Source organism: Erpetoichthys calabaricus, chromosome 15 (genome assembly GCF_900747795.2).
Source record: "Erpetoichthys calabaricus chromosome 15, fErpCal1.3, whole genome shotgun sequence".
NCBI lineage: Eukaryota > Metazoa > Chordata > Cladistia > Polypteriformes > Polypteridae > Erpetoichthys > Erpetoichthys calabaricus.
Window position 1 is genome coordinate 29,108,772 of NC_041408.2, and position 20,006 is coordinate 29,128,777.

Consider the following 20,006-nt stretch of genomic DNA (forward strand, 5'->3'; position numbering starts at 1 on the left):
AGGAGACAGTGGAAGATTGTGGGTTTGCTTCCCGGTTCCTCCCTGTGTGGATAGCAAATTATCCGCGACAAACAAACTGTTTTACACGCTGCAAACCAATCCACGCCGCTTTTTCAATGTTTTTTAAGCAGAGGGAAAAAAATGAACATTTGCAAAATCCGTAACGCTGCTTTCAGTAAGTACAATGCACACGCGTTTAATTTGCCGGCCGTCTTTTCTGGTTTGGGCCGCTTTTGCAGTGTTACCTCTTGTGTATATTATATCTTGAAATCCTTTGAGTTGATAATTAACTAACTAACACCCACCCACTCAGCTTGTGTGAAAAAAATGCGCCCGTTCTTTTTGTCGCAGCAATATACATTGTGTTTCCACTCGGCGCGGAGGCGTGCATTCATCTCGGATTATTACATCCTGCTAGACTAATCTGCTACACGGCTGCGTTTGAAAAACCGACTTATCCCGGATGAGTTTCACCGGCATTAATGATTAGGAATCTGGTTGGAACAAAACCCTGCTTCCACAGGGGTTCACCAGGACCGAGTTTGGGAAACACTGCTGAACACAGACGAAACCGACTCAGGTGAGGAGTTGGGGCGGGCAAAGTGGTTACAGCTATTGATTATTCAGTGTTGTTTGCCTGGGTGTCTAATCTGCTCAACAGGATCATAAATAAAAGGAAAACAATGTGAAGGCAATGTCACAGGTGATCCTGTGGTATAGTGGGTCCACAGCTCCCCTTCAAAAGCCCATTTTTAAATAAATAATCATCGCACTCACAGTGTAGCGAGGGGCGTGGAAGTGTGGCTGAAACGGTTTCCGGGTAGACTTGTGCTTTGGGCATTTCTCCCCTGTGCAGTGTGTGAGCGAGTGAGGAGAGAGAGAGAGAAAGCCGGTACGTTAGAGTGAGCGAGAGCAGGCTCGAAGGCAATGTGTTCCTGTGGTATAGCGAGTCCATAGCTCCCCTTCAAAAGGCCATTTTTAATCAGGCGACTGACAGTAGTGGAGTCAGGCACAGAGAAGGTCAGCTGCAGAGAGAGCGTCTCGACTGTTGCAGGGCCTGAAGCAGGTGAGACGCTAATAAAAAAGAGGCACAGGGCTTATTGGTTTTTAAAGACTGCTTCCTTCATTGTGTTTTAACTTCAGTTTTAAAGGATTGCGCGGCTCTCTCTTGCGCTGCCTGTGTGTGAACCAAGGTTCCACTGAGGTTGACTAATGAAAAGTCAACGTGGCTCAGAGCTGCTAGTGGACTGTGGCACAGACAAACAGAAATGACTGCATGTTTTCCGAGGCGTCGCGTCCGAGTTGGTGGGCGTGGCTCTGTGATTTTTTTCGTCGTATCCAATGGTCTAAGAGTTGGTGGGCGTGGCTCCTTCCTGCGTGCGCCATTGGCGTCTTACTTGTCGGCGGTTTAGTGAATCCATGCCCCTTCCGCCGTGCTTTCCATGGGTGGCTACTTGTCTCCCGGCTTAGTGAATTATATATATAGATTTTGAATCTTTGCTTTTATATTCTAGGGACTTAATGTAATTGCAGTAACTGCTGTTTTAAATGTGTTTTAGTAGCGTGCAAGAGTGTCCCTCAGTTTCAGAGTATATACAATTTCTCAGCAAAGGAATAATAATCATTTGTAAATTGTGACATGTGAGTCATTGTCTCGCACCTGAAAGAAGATGCTGAGTCCAAAGACTTCACAAAAACCACCTGTATTCCTATCAAAACAGGAACAGTCTGGGTATTTATTTAAACTGGAGCTACCACTTCTATACACACAGACACAGCAAATAAGCAGTGACTGGGCCTGGTCAGTGGTCGGGTTAGAAGATTACCTACATAAACCATTTGGTGACATGTGTTATGTTGGGAGATATGAACTTGCAGTTGCCTCTTTGGTGCTGCAAACCTGTGATTGCCTCGGTGACGGACAAAAAACCCTTGACAGACGCGTCAACTGTGTTAAGGCATGGTGCACAGTTGGGGAGGGTTTCAAAAGAGTTAAAGAGTTTCACAAAGTATAGTCCTTCTGTACATGAGTCATTTTCTTGGTGTTTGCTGTACAGGAGGTATGTGTGAGTTAACTATTGACATACTCTGTATTTGTGTCAATAGGTCTTATGTAGTTAAAGTTAAATTAAGTTCACCCTGTTCATCTGTGGTAATGTGGGGATGGGTTCCATGGTGGTGCAGAGTATTATACATTTAAATAGGTACAGTTATGTACTGCTCCAAGCTGTGTCTTCTCGGGGTGTTCAGTGGTGAGCCTGGCTAATTGCTTGTTACCGTGCAAGTGCAATCAGTCCTGCTGTTCCTCATTGATGCGTTGACTCACAGAGTATAAAGGAATCTTAGTAGGTTAGTGAAGGGGATCAAAAAACAAAACAGATTGACAGAAAGTGGGGGAGTATTTAGGAGGAAAGTTGGTTGGCAAGAGATTGTAAGATTGAGTGAGCTGTCATGCGTAAAGGAGAGGAGTCGTGGCTGTCCGGAGTTTGCCTCACAGTGAGCAAGAGGAACAGCACTCAGGGTAGGGTTGCTCATGCTGAACATTCAGGAATATGGAGTGTCCAAAGGTGATGGGATGATGGAGCCGACCTTAGGCGTCCCAGTGGTGACCGGCACAGGTGGCTGGGATGCATGCCATTTTAAATGTTGACTATTCAATGATTAGGCCTGATGGGTTAGTAGGGGTGGAGAAGAGAAATAATGGCACACACATTTTATTCCTGTTTTACATTCATTTTGAATTTATTACTTATGAATTAATTTTCCCCCCTCAAAGAGCACAGGATTTTTATTAGTTATTTATTTATTTATTGAAGAGCTGGGACCACACCTAAGTTATTGTTGGACACTGCTTCTTTATACAAAACGTTTACCAGATTTCTTTGACTTTAACATCCCAATAACATCCCTAATCATTTTTATTGCTGCTTGGCTTTGTGAAATATGTGCAGTGAGAAGTCAAGCAAAATGACACCTTTTATTGGCTAATTAAATAGATTATAATATGCAAGCTTTTGAGGCAACTCAGGCCCCTTCTTTAGGCAAGATGTAATACAGAAACTGGTATTTATATAGACACTAGGACAGATATAACTTCGGAAAACCTTTAAGTGAGACATCTTAAATGTAAAAAAATTAATAGACCTCCTCCGGCTAAGATTCATTTAGCAAGGGAGGAGAACAATGTATAGTCAAGATCGTTGGATAAGATAACTGCATTAATTATGTGCATAATTCCTCCCCTGTCTTGTTTATTGTAATTTCCTTTCTAATGTGCCAGATCTACCCAGATCCTGGCTAGCCATTTCATCTTTTAGTTCTGTTGCTAAACCCATTTTAAACACTGATATTAATGGTACAGATTGTGAATTTAACAAAGACCTCATCTTAATAACAACAAGTGTCAAACATAGTAGATGTCCATTCCAGTATCATCATCTTTGCTACATGTGTTCTGTTAGCGGGGTAAGTCTGCGCTTACAATTAAAAAAAAAAATAATTCTGCATTGATTTAAAAGTCTTTGACACTTTTTAGGATCCCCTGAATAATGGACTGAATGTGGGAATGATGATTTGTTTTGGGGTGCTACTGCTCCTGCTGGCAGAAGCAATGAGATGCAACATCACCTAAATTTTGGAAAATATTATTTAATTGCCTAACTGTCTGCTGCAGTGAAGTTATAACCTCGGGCATTTTGTTTTTTTAATCCCTGTCACTTCACCCTAAAGGTGACTTATGTTTTATCTCAGTGTCTCTCATTTTGTTGGATCTATGCTTCTGTCCTGTCATCTTGATAATAAGAAAGTTGATAAATGAAAGGAGACCATCTCCTTGGTATTAGACAGTTTATTTAGCTAATAGCTAGGCTGAAGGTAGATATATTTGAACTGTAGCGACCAGAGGATAGAAGTTAAACCATGGCAAGAGTTTGAAACCAGTCATTTCTTCTGCCCTAGAGCAGAACTCTCAAATGAAAGAGCATCAACATGAAGGTTTTGTTTTGAAATATCTGCGACCAGTAATTAAGCAGAGCTGAACCTTTAAAGCTTTATATTGATGGTATCACGCACCGCTCACTTCCATTTGATTCTGTGAAACAAAACCATAGTAACCATAAACAATACAGTTCACTTAATTTCAGTTTACATGAAATCCAATCATACTGAATTTGTAAAATGTAAAACATTTTTGTCATTTTTAAATAGCATTCAAATTCTACACATCAAAAAAAGAAAGGAAATAAGGACATAGATAGTTGCAGAGGAAGGTCAGAAAAAACTTACACAAGAATGCATATCATAACAATGTGTCTGAATTAAAGCAGTTCTGCAAAGATGAGTGAACTATAATTCCTCCACAGGATAGTACTAATTAATGACAAATATGCTGTGTTCTCCGATGATAATGTTCTCTGAGTATTTTCCTACAAATCTACTGTGTGGCCGGCTTAGGCAAACACTTTTTTCCCCAGTGCCTCAAGATACTTTTCAAAGCCAGCATGACTTCACAGAGCTGTAGCAGTCATATGTACAACTTTAATGCATGTGTACTTTAAGATCGCTGCACGATCTGATTCGGGTATGCATGATGTCACAACCTAATCCCAGATCTGCTCCCAACTTACATAAAAATAGTACTGCAGTATTTTCATATGAATGATTGATTAGCTGACCATAATGATAATATTCTATTGACCCCATATATATAACACTGATCCCTGTGTGCTGGCTCAGTCTCTGAGCACTGCATGGCTAATTATGCATGCAAAATTAGCCTTGTGCTGCAGCCAAGATTCAAAACAAGATTTAAAGGAGACCTCCCCCCTTCTGAGTCAGAAAACACGAGACCCTAAAAAGTAATAATAATAACAAAAGATTTATTACTATTTATAATGTATTTCTATCTTCTTGATGAAAGAAAAAACTGCAACCTATCTGCACAGATAGATCACAAACAAAAAAAGCATACCAGCTGCACTCCAAGACCTGATTTAAAACAATGCAACAAACCAGCCCCATGCTGCTGCTTTGAGGCATGATTATTGTGTTCACTAAGACTGGATATCTGTGAGCACAATAATATATTATTTTCTTTTTACTTATTGCTAGTTTGTGGCCATTTCTTGTATTTTGTTTATGGTTATAATTCCAACTGTGTATTTGGTTGTTTGAGACATAGTGGCTCAGTAGTTAACACTGCTGCTTCACAACTCCAACCACATTTTTGGCAACACTAATCAGTCCACCACAATTAGCAGACACTTCCACAGTCCTCTGGGTCACTTAAGTAAACTAGCTCAGTTCTTCCTTCTCCATTGATTTCAGTGAATTTTGTCGAGCTTGTCCAAGATCATGATCATTTCGCTGAACTCACAGCAAAGCAAACCCCATTAGTTTGCTCATCACTGCTCAACTGAAATGTAAAAAACTGATATCAAATTAAATGAAGTGTTTAGTTGCAGTTATTGCTGCTGAAAGATCTGCAAAATAAAATATTGAAACTTGGGTAATTACTTTTTCACATGGGTGATACAGGTGTCCAATAACTTTATTTCTTATGTGTTCACTCATGTTTCCTTAGGAAAAGACTAAACACTCTTTCATAGTCTACATAAAACCAAAAATAAATAAATAAAATCATCTGATACTGCAGCATTTAATTAAAAAAGTTAATAATGTTTGAATATTTCATTTCAAGGAACCATCAGCATCATTGAAGATCATGCAAAGCTAGAGAATAGAAATGTCTTCAATCTAGTTTTAAACAGTTCAATTGAGGGTGACTCTTTAATATAGTTAGGTATAGAATTCCACAGATGAGGTGCAGCAGCTGCAAAAGCCCTATCCCCTTTAGTTTTGCACTTGGTAGGAGGGACAACAAGTTACAACTAACCGGTAGATCTAAGCTCTAAGGATGGCTAGTATATAACACACTATTCAGATAAATAAGAGGGAGCATACCCAAATACTAAATTAAAAACCAGCAGCAAAATTTTAAAATCAGTTCTGAAACAGGCAGCCAGTTAGAGAGGCTAAAATTGGACAAAAAGAATCAAACTGTCTTGCCCTGACCAAAAAAAACAGGCAGCAGCTTTCTGGACAAACTGCAACCTGTGTATCAATGATTTGCTGATCCCAGATTACAAGAAGTTGCAGTAATCAAAAAGAGAAAACATAAAAGCATGAGTAACTTTGTCAAGATCCCTAGGAGATTAAAAAAAAAGGTTTAACCATGACTAAAAAATGAAGTTGGAAAAGCAACTCTTGACCACAGAATTTATTTCTCAAAAGAGAGGTTACTATCAAAAATAACCCAAAGGATCCAAACATGAGGTTTGCAAAAGTCCATGAAAGAGCCAAGGAGTTCAAAACCAATTTGAGTTTTGGCAGGAGTGCCAGCTATCAGCACTTCAGTTTTATTTTGATTAAAATCGAGAAAAGTGTCTACCATCCAGGATCTTACTTCTACAAGACAATCGTGCAGCCGATTCATTGACGAGTTATACGCAGGTATATAGGACCTGTGTGTCATCAGCATAACAATGAAAAAAAACATTGAAGTTCCTAAAAATAGCACCTATAGGATGGAGGTATATAGAAAAATAAAATAGGACCCAGAATGGATCTCTGAGGAACACCGCATTTAATGGAAGACTTAGACGAAAAAGAGAAATTAACTAAAAATTAAGTGTTTGTGTTCACTGTCTACAAGCATCTTTTTTGACTTGCAGCCTATATATAGATTGCAATCAAAAAAACTGGCATTGAAAACCTTTATTATGTTAACTGTTCAGTCTTTCTATAGAGATTAACAGCAACACATAAACATGTCTTTTTTTATGTGGATGATGCATGCTTCAGTACTCTACAATGAAAGAAAATGAATATTATGTGAAAAATCGTGGAGATGGAAGAAAAGATTCTATCATTTTTTATATGCTATTCAGATTATTAGTTTCAAAGTTATGCACAGACTTCATGCCTTTAGTACTCTGAATTGACGGAGCTAGTGCTGTGGAAATGGGAAAATTATAGACTTGCTGGTCAAAGATAAAGAAAGCATAAGTCCACATTCACTTTTTCTTTGGCAGAGGAACCCACTTGCCCTAAGTTATAGTAGCTCTAAGGTAGACTTTAAAAAGCTACATGCATACTAGCAAGTTGGGTAGCTTGAATACATAAGGCAACAATCCAATGGTGTTATTTTTGAAAGTTATGGCCTGTTGCATTTAAATCCATTTCTTTGAGTTATAGCACAGTACAACTAATTCATAAGAAGCAGTCAGATTGTGTTTATTAGAATGTGGATTTAGTACATGTTGTTAAAACATAAAATGTGTTGTATGGAAGTTGTTCTATAATTAGATATTGTATGATATATAGTTTACTAATATTGGAGCTTATTCGTCCATTTCCTGAATCTGCCTAATCCTGGTTAAGGGACAATTTTGCTGTTTTCATGTGCTATCAGAGTATTTGGAGCTCCGAGTTGTGACATTTCAGCTTTGCACCTTCAGTGTGTTTATACACATTTCCAGTTGGAATTTTTCAGAGATTATTAGAGGTTGTTATTGATTTGTTACTTAGCCTGCAAAAAATGCAATCAAAGATAAATTGTAGTTTTTTTCATGATAATAATGCACAAGCTAAATTTATTAAACGTGTTTCAATTTGCTCCAAATGCTGTTTCACCACAAAAATGGCATTTCAGGCTAACTAGGGTATTCTTTTTATTTTATACGGTAGAATAAGGTAAAAGGTCAGCATTATGTCACAAGTTAATTAATATAGGTAGCTTTGTTTTCTCTGAATTGTCTAACTTAACTCTAAGTTTGTAGTGTGTTCACGTGGAAGTTTGTATTTACCTTCTGCCTATTAGCACATTTACACAGCATTTGAGGCAGGATTATGACAGTTTTAAGTGCAGTAAGTATGAATGTTTAAGACATAATTTGCAGACTTTCTTCAATTAACTCAAAATTTAATTTGATCAAAATAAACAAGTATCTTTATATATAATACACTACCGTGGCTGTTCATTTTTCTGTCCAGAATTTTAAATCACCTGTAGCTCGCAAACCATTTGACCTATTGACCTGAGATTTGGTACACATATACAGTACTACGTGACCTCTACTATCCGCTTTTGGGGTGATGATTGACCTCCAAGGCTATTTCTCTTTTTATTTTATTTTATTATAGAATCAACTCTCTGCAGCAGCCAGCAGAGCAGCCATGGTGCGCATGCGTACGGACGCCGTTCTCATCCCTTTCACCTTCACTTCCCCTACCTCTTCATATCTTAAATCATTCTTGAGACAGATTGAAGACTTAAGTGCCAGCTTAAGTGAAAAATTAAGGAAAATGTACTAAGAAATTGCAACACAAACAATCAGTTTTAACACAAAAAGATGAGAAAAGAGCATCAACCTCTGAGCAAATGAATGTTAAACATACAGAGAAAGAGGATGAAAACTGTGAATGCTCAAGTCAAGTGTATCGTGCAGTGCGCCGTTACTGGTTTAAAATAAAATAACATTGTTTAATAGAAATAGGTCAACAGTGATAAATTCCTGTTATAATTATGTCTGTAAATAAGATCTTCCAGGGATTTTAAACTTGACTCTGTGATAAGAGGTCCATGGCGAAGCGTGATTTAATAAATAATTGTGATACTTTGAGTGTGTTGCCACATGTCTGAGCATGCACGCACGCACCGCTCTGAGGTTGATTGGGGTGCTTGGCTGATCGCACATTCATATGCAAATGTGAGCGAGTTAGTTAAGTTCTACATTAACACCTCCAAGGTGGGGAACAGCACCTGCACCCAGTTGGGGGCTATAAAGGGAGCCTGCATGGCAGAGGAGGGGGAACAAGAAAAGGAGAAGGGAGAAGAAGGAACAGAACTTAAGGAAAGAGAAAGAGGCAGAATCCGTTTGAGTGGAATGGAAAGACGGCCCAAATAGAAGCACATAGCCAGCACTTGTAGGGGAGGGGTTGAACCTGCTGAGCGATCTAGCTGTGCAGTGTGGACTCCTACCTTAAGGCTGTGTAGTGATGGTGGAGCAGGATTTGGCATGGTGCCCCACTGGATGCCATGGGACCACCAACAGGGACCTGAGTTGTGTTATGCTTCATCCTGTGTGTGTTGGATGATGTCTCCTCTGGCTTCAGAGGGAATGTCTGGGGTAAGCAGAGGAAACATAAGCTTTTCTAAAGAAGACAGTGTGGCTCTGGATTGTTTTTAAGGGACAGATTCTGCTTGGGATTATATCCTCATTTTAACAGATTATTTATTGTTGTGTTTGAGACATTTTAACCTCTACTATTTTAGCACCTGGTTTTATATTATTGATTTTTTTGAGCACTGCACTTTTCTTGCCTCTGTGTTGCAAATTTCAGAAATGTTTTAAATGTGCCAATTTTATTTCTCAATGAACTTCAAAAATATTTATTTTATATATAACTTTCTTTGTGTAAATACTCAGCATTGCCTGGAGAAATATGGTATTAAATTCCCTGCGATGCACAGGTGTCCTGACTAAGGTTGATGCTACCAGGTTAGCCTTAGTACCCAACCTAAAAACCCTAAACTGCACATCTGAGGTAGAAAATGAATGGACGGATGCTGGAAACATGGCAGAATGGGACTGTTGCTCATTGGTATAAATGAACTTGGCTCTCAAAAAATGCACCAAAATGAATTGGGGAACACACTGATTTTTCAATACTGCATTGATATTTCAGTACTTCATTAAACTCACCTAAACTAATTAATTTCACGACAGTTGTCTGGAATGGTAATGAGTGCATTAGTCAGCACAGCTGGTATGACCTCATTGTTCAGATGCACAGGGAGTAAACACAATGCTGCATGTGTGTAAAATGCAACTATAACATGAACTTCATAAATGTCATCAATCTTTTTTTTTTATATAATTTTGTTGATATTATTAAAATCAAATAACATTCCATACAAATAACTGAAGTTTTACAAAAAAAACATTTTTGAAACAAATCAACCCCCACCCCTGAGAAAGAGAGTTAGGCCAGCAATGTAAAACTTTATCCTAATAAAGACAAACAAATAGTTAAAATAATAAATGAATAGAGATAAATGGAGTAAAAGAGGGGAGAGAACCTACTTCCTCAATTTAAATGCTTATTCTAAAATGTTATTGATTAGATCCTGCCAGGTTTTGAAAAAGTTTTGTACAGATCTTCTTAAGTGAGAATTTTATTTTTTTCAGTTTCAAATAGTATACTGTATAACATAAGTTACCCACTGACTTAGAATAGGAGAGTTAGGATTCTTCCAGTTGAGCAAGGTAAGTCTACGTGCCAGTAGTGTAGTAAAGCCAATTAGTTTGTTTGTCCTTCTCCACTTTAAGCCCATCTGGAAGTACACCAAACACAGCTGTTAGTGGATTAGGATGGATTGTGTTAGCAAGGCTAACTGGGTTCCATGGGGGCCGCCAGGCGGAGCTGCAGAGCCATTCACCGAATTTCTACCACACCTGGGAGTGATTCCAGGTAATCCTGATGAACCACCTGGAGCACTCCCAGGTACTGAATTAAAGGGGCCACCTCTCTCCATTCGGAGAGCCAGAGTTGGGAGGAGGTGGATGAAGCTTGCCGGGAGAGGAGTGGAGGCGGAGGAAGAAGGAAAGGAAAAGGACTGTGTTTGATTATTGGTGCTTTGGACTGTATTGTGCTGAAGGGAGCAAAAGAAAAGCACTTCCCGACAGTGAATAAAACGTGTGCTGTGTGGCAAAGTCGTGTCATGTCTGTCTGTGTTGTGTTAGGGCGGCTGTATGCGCCCCTGGGCTTTATAACACGTTGAACTACAGACACATGGAATATGCTCCTCAATAGTACCGCAGGCAATAGTACTTTGCTGTCTTTCAAAACTTACCTTAATTTCATTTTGGAGCAATTAAGTGAATAGGATTACTAGACTGGATGGTCTGTTGATATCAAAATTGTTCTAATATTCTTTTGTCACATGATTTTCACCCAGTATGCTGGACTTTTCCATTGAGTCAGCAACCTTATCTACTCTTCTGCCATCCTGTCTTTTTTTTTTTTTTTTTTTTTGTCCTCTGAGATTGTTTAAGAATTTTACAGTGTCACAGGAAACAAAGGTTTTTCTAATTCTCTGGTACTGAAAGTGTGTTTTTTTTTTTTTTTTTAATTATTATTTTATTTTGACTATCATTTTTGTGGTATGGCAGTTTATTTGCCAAGGGCAAGACGTCACTACAGTGAATGGTATACGCTACTTCTAAAATCATTGGATGCCATTTTCCCTTTAAGTTCATACTAATACACTAAAATGTAGACCATCTATTTACTGTAAATACTATACTTCTAGTAAAAGCTGTCAGATGCCCGTAACCATTAATATGCTGACCTAAAAATCTGATTTTTGTTTATTTGGCTATTTGAGGGATGTTAGTATTCATTATTTCTTTTGTTGTTATGTTGTTTAGGGGAAAAAACGTAAAGGTATTTTCAAGAAACAAAGAATGTAAAGAGACACAACATTCTGGTGGTATAGCCTACATCAGGTGTGTGACTGAAAAGGAAAAAGCAGGTTACATATGGGATATACTGTAGGAGGGGACTGAAAGAACAAGCCAGATGAGATGAAGGACATGAAAGACGAGAGTAGGTACAAAAAGCCACCATTCAGAAAAATGAAGAGAAAGAGTAAAATGTTAGTCAGTTATGAAGTCCTGGGCTGAGCGTAAGCTTCACTTCTGTTTTTCTTTGAGAGGTGACTTTAAAATCTTATAAAAGAACACAAAACATTGAGGGAGAGAAATAGAGAGAGATCAGTGTGACTATGATCAGGATATGTGAAATATTCCACAATAAAATTATTTTATTCTTTTTTTAGTGTGATATAAGTGAAAACTTTCTTTTGTTTCCGATACATTTTTCCCTTTACCTCTACCACTTTGAACCAGGTAGAACCAGGCTAATCCCATTCCTGTGTTATGTATTTTCCCAAAGCTTATTGGAGCCAGCTAGCTATGAAACTCTGCAGTACAATTTTTCAGTACTTGTGTACATCCATCCATCCATTATCCAACTCGCTGATTCATAACACAGGGTCACAGGGTCCTCTGGAGCCAATCCCAGCCAGCACAGGGTGCAAGGCAGGAACAAACCCCTGGGCAGGGCACACACACACACACCAAGCACACACTAGGGACAATTTAGGATCGCCAATGCACCTAACCTGCATGTCTTTTGTACATTGCAGCAAGAAATGTGTTCTATAACATACTGTACTGTAAAACAAGAAAGAAGGCAGAAAAAATAGTTGGGGATTCATCCTGTATATTATACACGATTGCAAGCAAAAGTAGCTCCAGAGTACTGTCTGGGTCAGCGTCCAAATAGGGACAGGATAGGAAGGGAAGTTGCAGGGGAGGAAGAGGCGGGTCTGTGAGGGTTCAAGCCAGACGTGAGGTCAGAAGGAGGCGTGGCTAAGAAGGGAGTGCAGGAACTGGTGAAGTTTTATGTGGGTTTCTGTTCAGGTGATCTGCAGAAGAGAGAGAAGGAAGGTTAGTACACTTTATAAATCCCTTCCCTCATTTTTTGCCCTTGGTTAAGCCCTCCCAAGCGCACGTATGTTACAATACTTTACAAGTTTATAAATAAAGACTTAAGATGTGGTTTATAAGTGTATGTGTCTTGCCAGGGACTCGCAAGTTAATATGAAAGTTACAGTTAAATTGATATTCCTAATAACATAATATGCTCAAGCCAACTTAATCTAATTTAGGGTCACAAAGGGCCGGTAATAAATATCTATTCTGTATCACTTGCAATTGGCTCCGGTGTAAGCAATCTGTAGGTATAATCTGTTTATAGATTATCATAGAAATTTTCACGTAGCACTTCAGCAAAGAAGACTGCAGATGGACTAATTGCCTTTTGACCTGGAATTACGCACAGTGTGCATTCTGAATCAATTTTCTCCAGTTGCCAATCTCTTAATTAAGAGATTTATTTAGTTCAGTTAAATTATAGGAAGGCAATTTAGGGGTTTCCTCCATGTTGTCAGTTCAAATTGCAGCATTTGTCATGTTTAACAATACAAGGAGTTAGAGAACCTTCAGCATTACAATTTTTGTACTTTAACCTGTAATGTCTTGTATTTATGTAGTTTAAATGAGAGTATTTTTTTGTCCTTTTGAGTCCTAATTTTGAAATATATCAGTTTCACCTCAATATTTTAGAATTTGAATCTTTTTTCTTGAAAATGATCCATTGTTATTTTCGGTAAAATGGTCTAATGTGACCTAATGATTTGTCTTTATTTCAGCCTAAACTTTCAATAAGGGTATATAGAGTTTTAATATGTTGCATATCAACTATGTGTATTTAAACTGATGTATACAGTATGTATGTAAAAACTGCATAGGTTATATTTTTGTCGAAGATTGTTTTATGTTTTCTTTTATCTACAGTATATATAAAATTGGTGAATTAAGCTGGTTTATATGTATTGGTAAAATGAATGAAATGACATTAAATACAGGTGCATTTTTGTAGTAATACACATTGCTTAGCTCAAAGTTGTATCAGACTGTCCCATATTCTGGTGTTGATTTTTGATGTTCATGGCTTCTACTGTTTTGCTTTTTTTCAGTCTGTTGCATCTGCAGACATGGACTTGAACCAGCTAGAAGTATTCCTTACAGCCCAAACTAAAAAGCAAGGTGGGTTAAGTCCTGAGCAGGCCGCAGTCCTTTCCAAATTCTGGAAGAATCACAAAAGTAAGATCAGAGACAGTGTCATCAACCAAAACCGGTGGGAAAATGCCTTGTGTAACATCAGCTGGAGGGTAGACCTGAAAACACAGTCAAGGAATATGGATCAGATTAATGTTCCTGTTGCTGTGGTAGAGCTGGAACTTGCCAAAAGTGGAAAGGTAGGATAATGTTTAACATAGCTAGGGAAAAAAATTAATAATTAATTGCCACTAATCACATTGCAAAATTGACAATTGAAAGGAGCTTTAACTATCCAGCAGTTGTTTTAAAAATGTAAATTACAGTAGTGAAGGGAAGGGATGTCACAAGAACCAATACTTTTATAACAAGTCAATACCAATGTTCCAGAAACTAACAATACAAACTTTTTTACAGTGTTAGTAGTACCGAGTGTGATCCAGTATTGTACTCATGTGTGACTGCAGGTGAACAGATTCCTCTGGAAGGCACAAAAATATGTGAGAAAAGTAAAAACTGTATATGAAAATGGCTCCAGACTTTGCTGTAAATGCTTGGTGTTCAAGGCCGAATCTCGGCATGGGTAGGCATTGTGTTTATTATTTAAAGAAAATCTAAAACATATACACACACAAGCATTTGTTATTAATATTTTCAATTTATAACAACAACTGGGCGGAATTTTATAATCTTGGTGGATTTCCTCATAGGGTTAATGAAGTATAATATCATCAAGGACTACCTGGTTTTCTACCATGCCCATATTCCAAATTTACTCCTTGACATTTACTCCAGTGACTGAAAAATAGTGCTTAAAGTCAATACTAAAAATAAAAATTCAAACATATATGTACTGTTGAATTAGTTAATTCCAAGATCATTTCAGATATTTTAATTTAAAAGCATTCTTTAAAGCTGTTTTTGTAACAAAATGCTTTTAAAATCCGATTTGTCAGTGAATTACTCTGTTAGGTTTGTACCATTATCTATTGTAAAATTTATATTTCCATCTTCAGCTTGTTAAAATACCTATAAAGAGAAACATTTCATGGGTGAGTTAAATTGATTTAATTTTCAAATTTCAAAAAAATCCTGGAGCTTTAATTTTACTAATTTGTCCCCCCTTTTCTTAACATTTGTCCAAACTTTAATTTCATGCAAGAAATCAATCTTGTCAGCTTTATGTTAATCCATTGTCTTAGAATTCCTTTAACACTAGAATTACCAAAGCTTACAAAAAAACTCGTAGATCCGTCCCACCTTAAATCGCTTCGCACCTCTCCATCAGCGTCTTTTGTCCTGTAAATGTGTCGATAAGCAGCAAGCAGCCTACTATCACACCCCCCCACCCGCCGCACAGTTTTCTCCGCTCAAGTCTGTTTACCTGCGTGTAAGTTGCTTAGAGTTGTATAGAGTGAGAAGTCAAGCAAAATGCAACTTATATAAATACTATATCGTTATTTGAACACATGCATTTCATGTTTATGTAAACACATCATTAAAACAGAAACATTTTTTATGTTTTAGTAATACTGCGGTGGGCTGGCGCCCTGCCCAGGGTTTGTTTCCTGCCTTGCGCCCTGTGTTGGCTGGGATTGGCTCCAGCAGACCCCCATGACTCTGTAGTTAGGATATAGTGAGTTGGATAATGGATGGATGGATGTTTTAGTAATAATTGACAAAATGTGGACATGAACTGTATAATGTTGTTGAAGCCTGAAGTCCAAATATCAAATAAACACTTTCACAAAAGGTACAAATATAACAAAACAAGTGCGCTTCTATTCAATACTATAACTGCAGAAAAAGAACCCGCGTTAGGGTGCGACAGTGACACGCATTTGCTATGACCGCTTCGGTGGCGCAACGGTATCAGCTGTTGACTGGTAATCAAAACTTCATGGGTTCGACCCCGGTCGAGTCCGTTTTGAAAAGTGAGCTGCTCTTATTCTTACTATCTTAGAATAAAAACATACATTTGATTTTAGTCTATAACAGCTGGTGTAAATTTATGATACTTGTAAAGGTTAGCTTTGTTTTTTTTTTTTTTATTCAGTTTTATTCTCATAGTCACGTTCATGATCCCACCCCAACTCCCTCCTCCCCATCTGACAGTGCTGTTTTCACATAAGGACGCACTATAACAAAGGTGAACTCAGATCATGATGACGGTTCTACATCGGAGCAAGAATGCACGTCGCACTTTTGCCGTCGCTGTACTTTGTATATGTACACGGGAAGCTCTGCAGTCTACTTGTGACTTTACACTGTAGGAAGCAAGTAAATAAATAAAGGTAAATAAGTAAATAACATTCGATCTTGCTCTTATATACAAAGTACAGTGACGGCAGCTTCCACCTGGAGCTATAGACTCTTCAGTACGCGAGCGACTCTCCACACTACTGTTTAGAGCCGGACGGTGTATGTGCTCAAAAAAAAAAAAATCTAACTGCATTCTTGTACCATTGCTTGCGTACTAAAGTGTCAGCAGGCACTTTTCATGGCATTACACTTGTATTTTTTGAGCATGCCCGTATCGATCAAACACAGGAAGCTCTGCAGTCTACTTGTAACTTTACGCTGTAGGAAGTAAGTAAATAAATTAAGGTAAGTAACATTCAATCTGGCTTTTATGTAAGTAACATATAAATGTTAATGTTTTGGGCACATGCACCGTCCAGATCTAAACACTAGAGTGGAGAATCTATAGCTGAAGGTGGAAGCTGCCGTCGCTGTACTTTGTATATAAGAGCCAGATCGAATGTTATTTACTTATTTACCTTTATTTATTTTCTTACTTCCTGCAGCGTAAAGTCACAAGTGGACTGCAGAGCTTCCCGTTTACATATACAAAGCACAGCGACGGCAAAAGCGCGAGGTGAATTCTTATTCCGATGTAGAACCGTCGTCATGATCTGAGTTCACCTCTGTTATAGCACGTCTTTATGTGAAAACAGCAGTGTCAGATGGGGAGTTGGAGAGGATCGTGAACTTGACTAAGAGAATAAAACTGAATAAAAAAAAACAAAGCTAACCTTTATAAGTATCATAAATTTACACCGGCTGTTACAGACTGGAATCAAATGTATGTTTTTATTCTAAGATAGTAAGAATAAGAGCAGCTCACTTTTCAAAACGGACTAGACCGGGGTTGAACCTGTGAAGTTTTGATTACCAGTCAACAGCTGATACCATTGTGCCACCGAAGTGGTCGTAGCAAATGCGTGTCACTGTCACACCCTAACGTGGGTTCTTTTTCTGCAGTTATAGTCTTGAATAGAAGCACACTTGTTCTGTTATATTTGTACCCAGAGGTGGGTAGTAATGAGTTACATTTACTTGAATAACTTTTTTAAAAAATTGTACATCTAAGAGAAGTTTTACTGCACCATACTTTTTACTTTTACTTGAGTACATTTGTGAAGAAGAAACGCTACTCTTACTCCGCTACATTGAGCAACACTCGAATCGTTACTTTTTTTCCATTATATATGCTGTATTCCAAACATGCACAGCGGAAGGCGGCCGCCGTGTATTCCTTAGCTAAAACTCCCTAAACCGTTTCCCATTCATTCTCTATGGTAATAGTAAACCACTACCGATGCAATCTATTTTCTACCACTTCCGTTTCGGGGGGCGCTGTTCTGTGCTTTTCGCCGCTCTACCTGCCTGCAGCGTCTGCCTTCATAGACGTACTAGGGCGTTTTTCTTTTTTTCTTAAGTAAATCATTAAGCTTAAAATGTCGATCGCGGTTATTTCTGTTGATTAATTAATGCTTTCATTGATTATAGCTAATGCTGTTATCATATGGTCGCTAGTTTTGCCTGTTGTATACAGTCTATCTAGCGTCTTTCACATCTATCTCCACTCTCACTGCCCACCTGCCTGCGTCGATTGATATATGATTTAATGTATTTCTTTTTGACATAATTCTCTGAGTAGGTAAAATACATATACATTATATATAAAACGAAACTACTATATAGCTAATACTGTTATGCATCTGTCTAGTGCCTTCTCTGTCTGCTTATTATATAAGTGCCTTCCCTATCTATCCTTTTATCTAGTGCCTTTCACATGTGAATGCACTCTCACTGCCTGCTTGCCTTTCTGCAGCACCTGTCATATAGTGCCTTTCACATCTAGCTATCTATCTATCTAGCTATCTATCAGAACTTAAAAATAAGAACAGTTATAAGGACACTTGTTCATGTTAATTGCAGTCTCAATTTTTAATTTTTTTAAAAAGAGCATCCTACATCTATTATACAGTAACTGTGTCAACTATCCGCGACTGGCCAGTCAAGGTAAAGTGAGACTTCTTGTACGTGCACAAACTGCCTTGTTCTAATGTTATTTTCTACTAGTCATTTAGCCTGTTACAATAACGGGCGCTAGAACAATAGTGCATAAACATTAGTAGGAACAGTCTATATTAAATGGCAAGGGACTTTGACCTCATTCTTTTTGTTGATCGTATTTTTCTTTCTTTCAGCCTTTCTTTTGTTGATGTTTACTTGCTGAGCTGACCGTTGTTCGTGGGCTGCCGCCATGTATTGTATGTCTTTAATTTTCTGTGACAGTAATACTGTCTTGTACGGCTCTATTCAATAAGGGCGTGCACAAAAAGGCGAGCTTCAAAAGGGTGACCTCAATTGAGCGCGGTGAATAAAGGCGTTCGTAGATAATTTAGTTCAAATGGCTCTGGAATATGTGAAGAGCAACAAAGGTGCAGATCTTTATTTACGCGCACCTTTATTCGCTGCGCCCAATTGAGGTCGCCCTTTTGAGGCTCGCCTTTTTGTGCGCGCCCTTATTGAAGGATACCGTCTTGTACGTCCGCTGGCTTGTACATCCGTAATATATCTTTAATTTTCTCTGGCGGTAATGCAGGTGTGCGCATCGGTAATATGCCTTTAATCTTCTCTGACAGTAATACTGGCTTGTATGTGGCTGTAATATGCGTCACTGTATTGTGTACCTTTAATTTCCTCTCGCAGTAATACTGGTTTGTATTTCTGTAAAACGCCTCTAACTTTCTCTGACAGTAATATCGCGCATTGCACCGTGCCCTGCGCATGCGCACTTCATCAGAAGACACACACACACGGACACCTGGACGCACACAGGGATTTTATTAAAGAGGATCAGCTGTGCTATTTGGAGGGCAAGTGAATATGCAGTATTATACTGTCAGTGTACAGTCAGTATATCTTGTCACTGTAAGTAGTTTGCACTGTTCAAACATACATGTTACCTACTGTAGGTATTGGCTTCAAAAGCTTTGTTGTGAAAAACTGAGATTTGGAACTTTTTGTTATTTTTGCATCTTTATTTTGTAAAGATGTTATTTATTTTTACTCATTTTTTATTTTATTATTTGGAAATAGAATTTGCACATTATTTCATATTTTTGTCTGTCTTATTACAACATTTCTAAAAAATAATTTATTATGATCAAACAGTTACTCAGTACTTGAGTAGTCTTTTCACCAAATACTTTTTTACTCTTACTTGAGTAATTTTTTGGATGACTACTTTTTACTTCTACTTGAGTAATATTATTTTGAAGTAAAGCTACTGTTACTTGAGTACAATTTTTGGCTACTGTACCCACCTCTGTTTGTACCTTTTGTGAAAGTGTTTATTTGATATTTGGACTTCAGGCTTCACACATTATACACTTCATGTCTACATTTTGTCAATTATTACTAAAACATGAAAAACGTTTGTTTTAACGATGTGTTTACATAAACATGAAATGCATGTGTTCCAAATAACGATATAGTATTTATAAAAGGTATCATTTTACTTGACTTTTCACTCTATACAACTCTAAGCAACTGACACACAGGTAAACAGACTTGAGCTGAGAAAACTGTGCGGCAGTGTGGGGATGTGATAGTAGGCTGCTTGCTGCTTATTGACACATTTACAGGACAAAAGACGCTGATGGAGAGGTGCGAAGTGATTTAAGGTGGGACGGATCTACAAGTTTTTTCGTAGGCTCTGGTAATTCTTGTGTTAAAGCACCCTTTGTTGAGCTGTTTTCATAGTATCTTACTATATGAGTGTATATGGTATATACGGTATATATTGTATACTAGCAAAATACCCGCGCTTCGCAGCGGAGAAGTAGTGTGTTAAAGAGGTTATGAAAAAAAAAGGAAACATTTTAAAAATAACGTAACATAATTGTCAATGTAATTGTGTTGTCATTGTTATGAGTGTTGCTGTGTTTTATATATATAAAATAC

At 38.0% G+C, this 20,006-nt stretch overlaps 1 protein-coding gene across 1 annotated transcript in view; it reads left to right on the plus strand.

The window, feature by feature from the left end:
* commd1 (copper metabolism (Murr1) domain containing 1) overlaps positions 1-20,006 on the plus strand; it is a 113,477-nt gene that overhangs the window by 19,415 nt on the left and 74,056 nt on the right. The window contains exon 2 of the mRNA XM_028821040.2: positions 13,667-13,948. Coding sequence (XP_028676873.1) covers positions 13,667-13,948 — 282 coding nt within the window. The remainder of the gene's footprint in view (positions 1-13,666; positions 13,949-20,006) is intronic.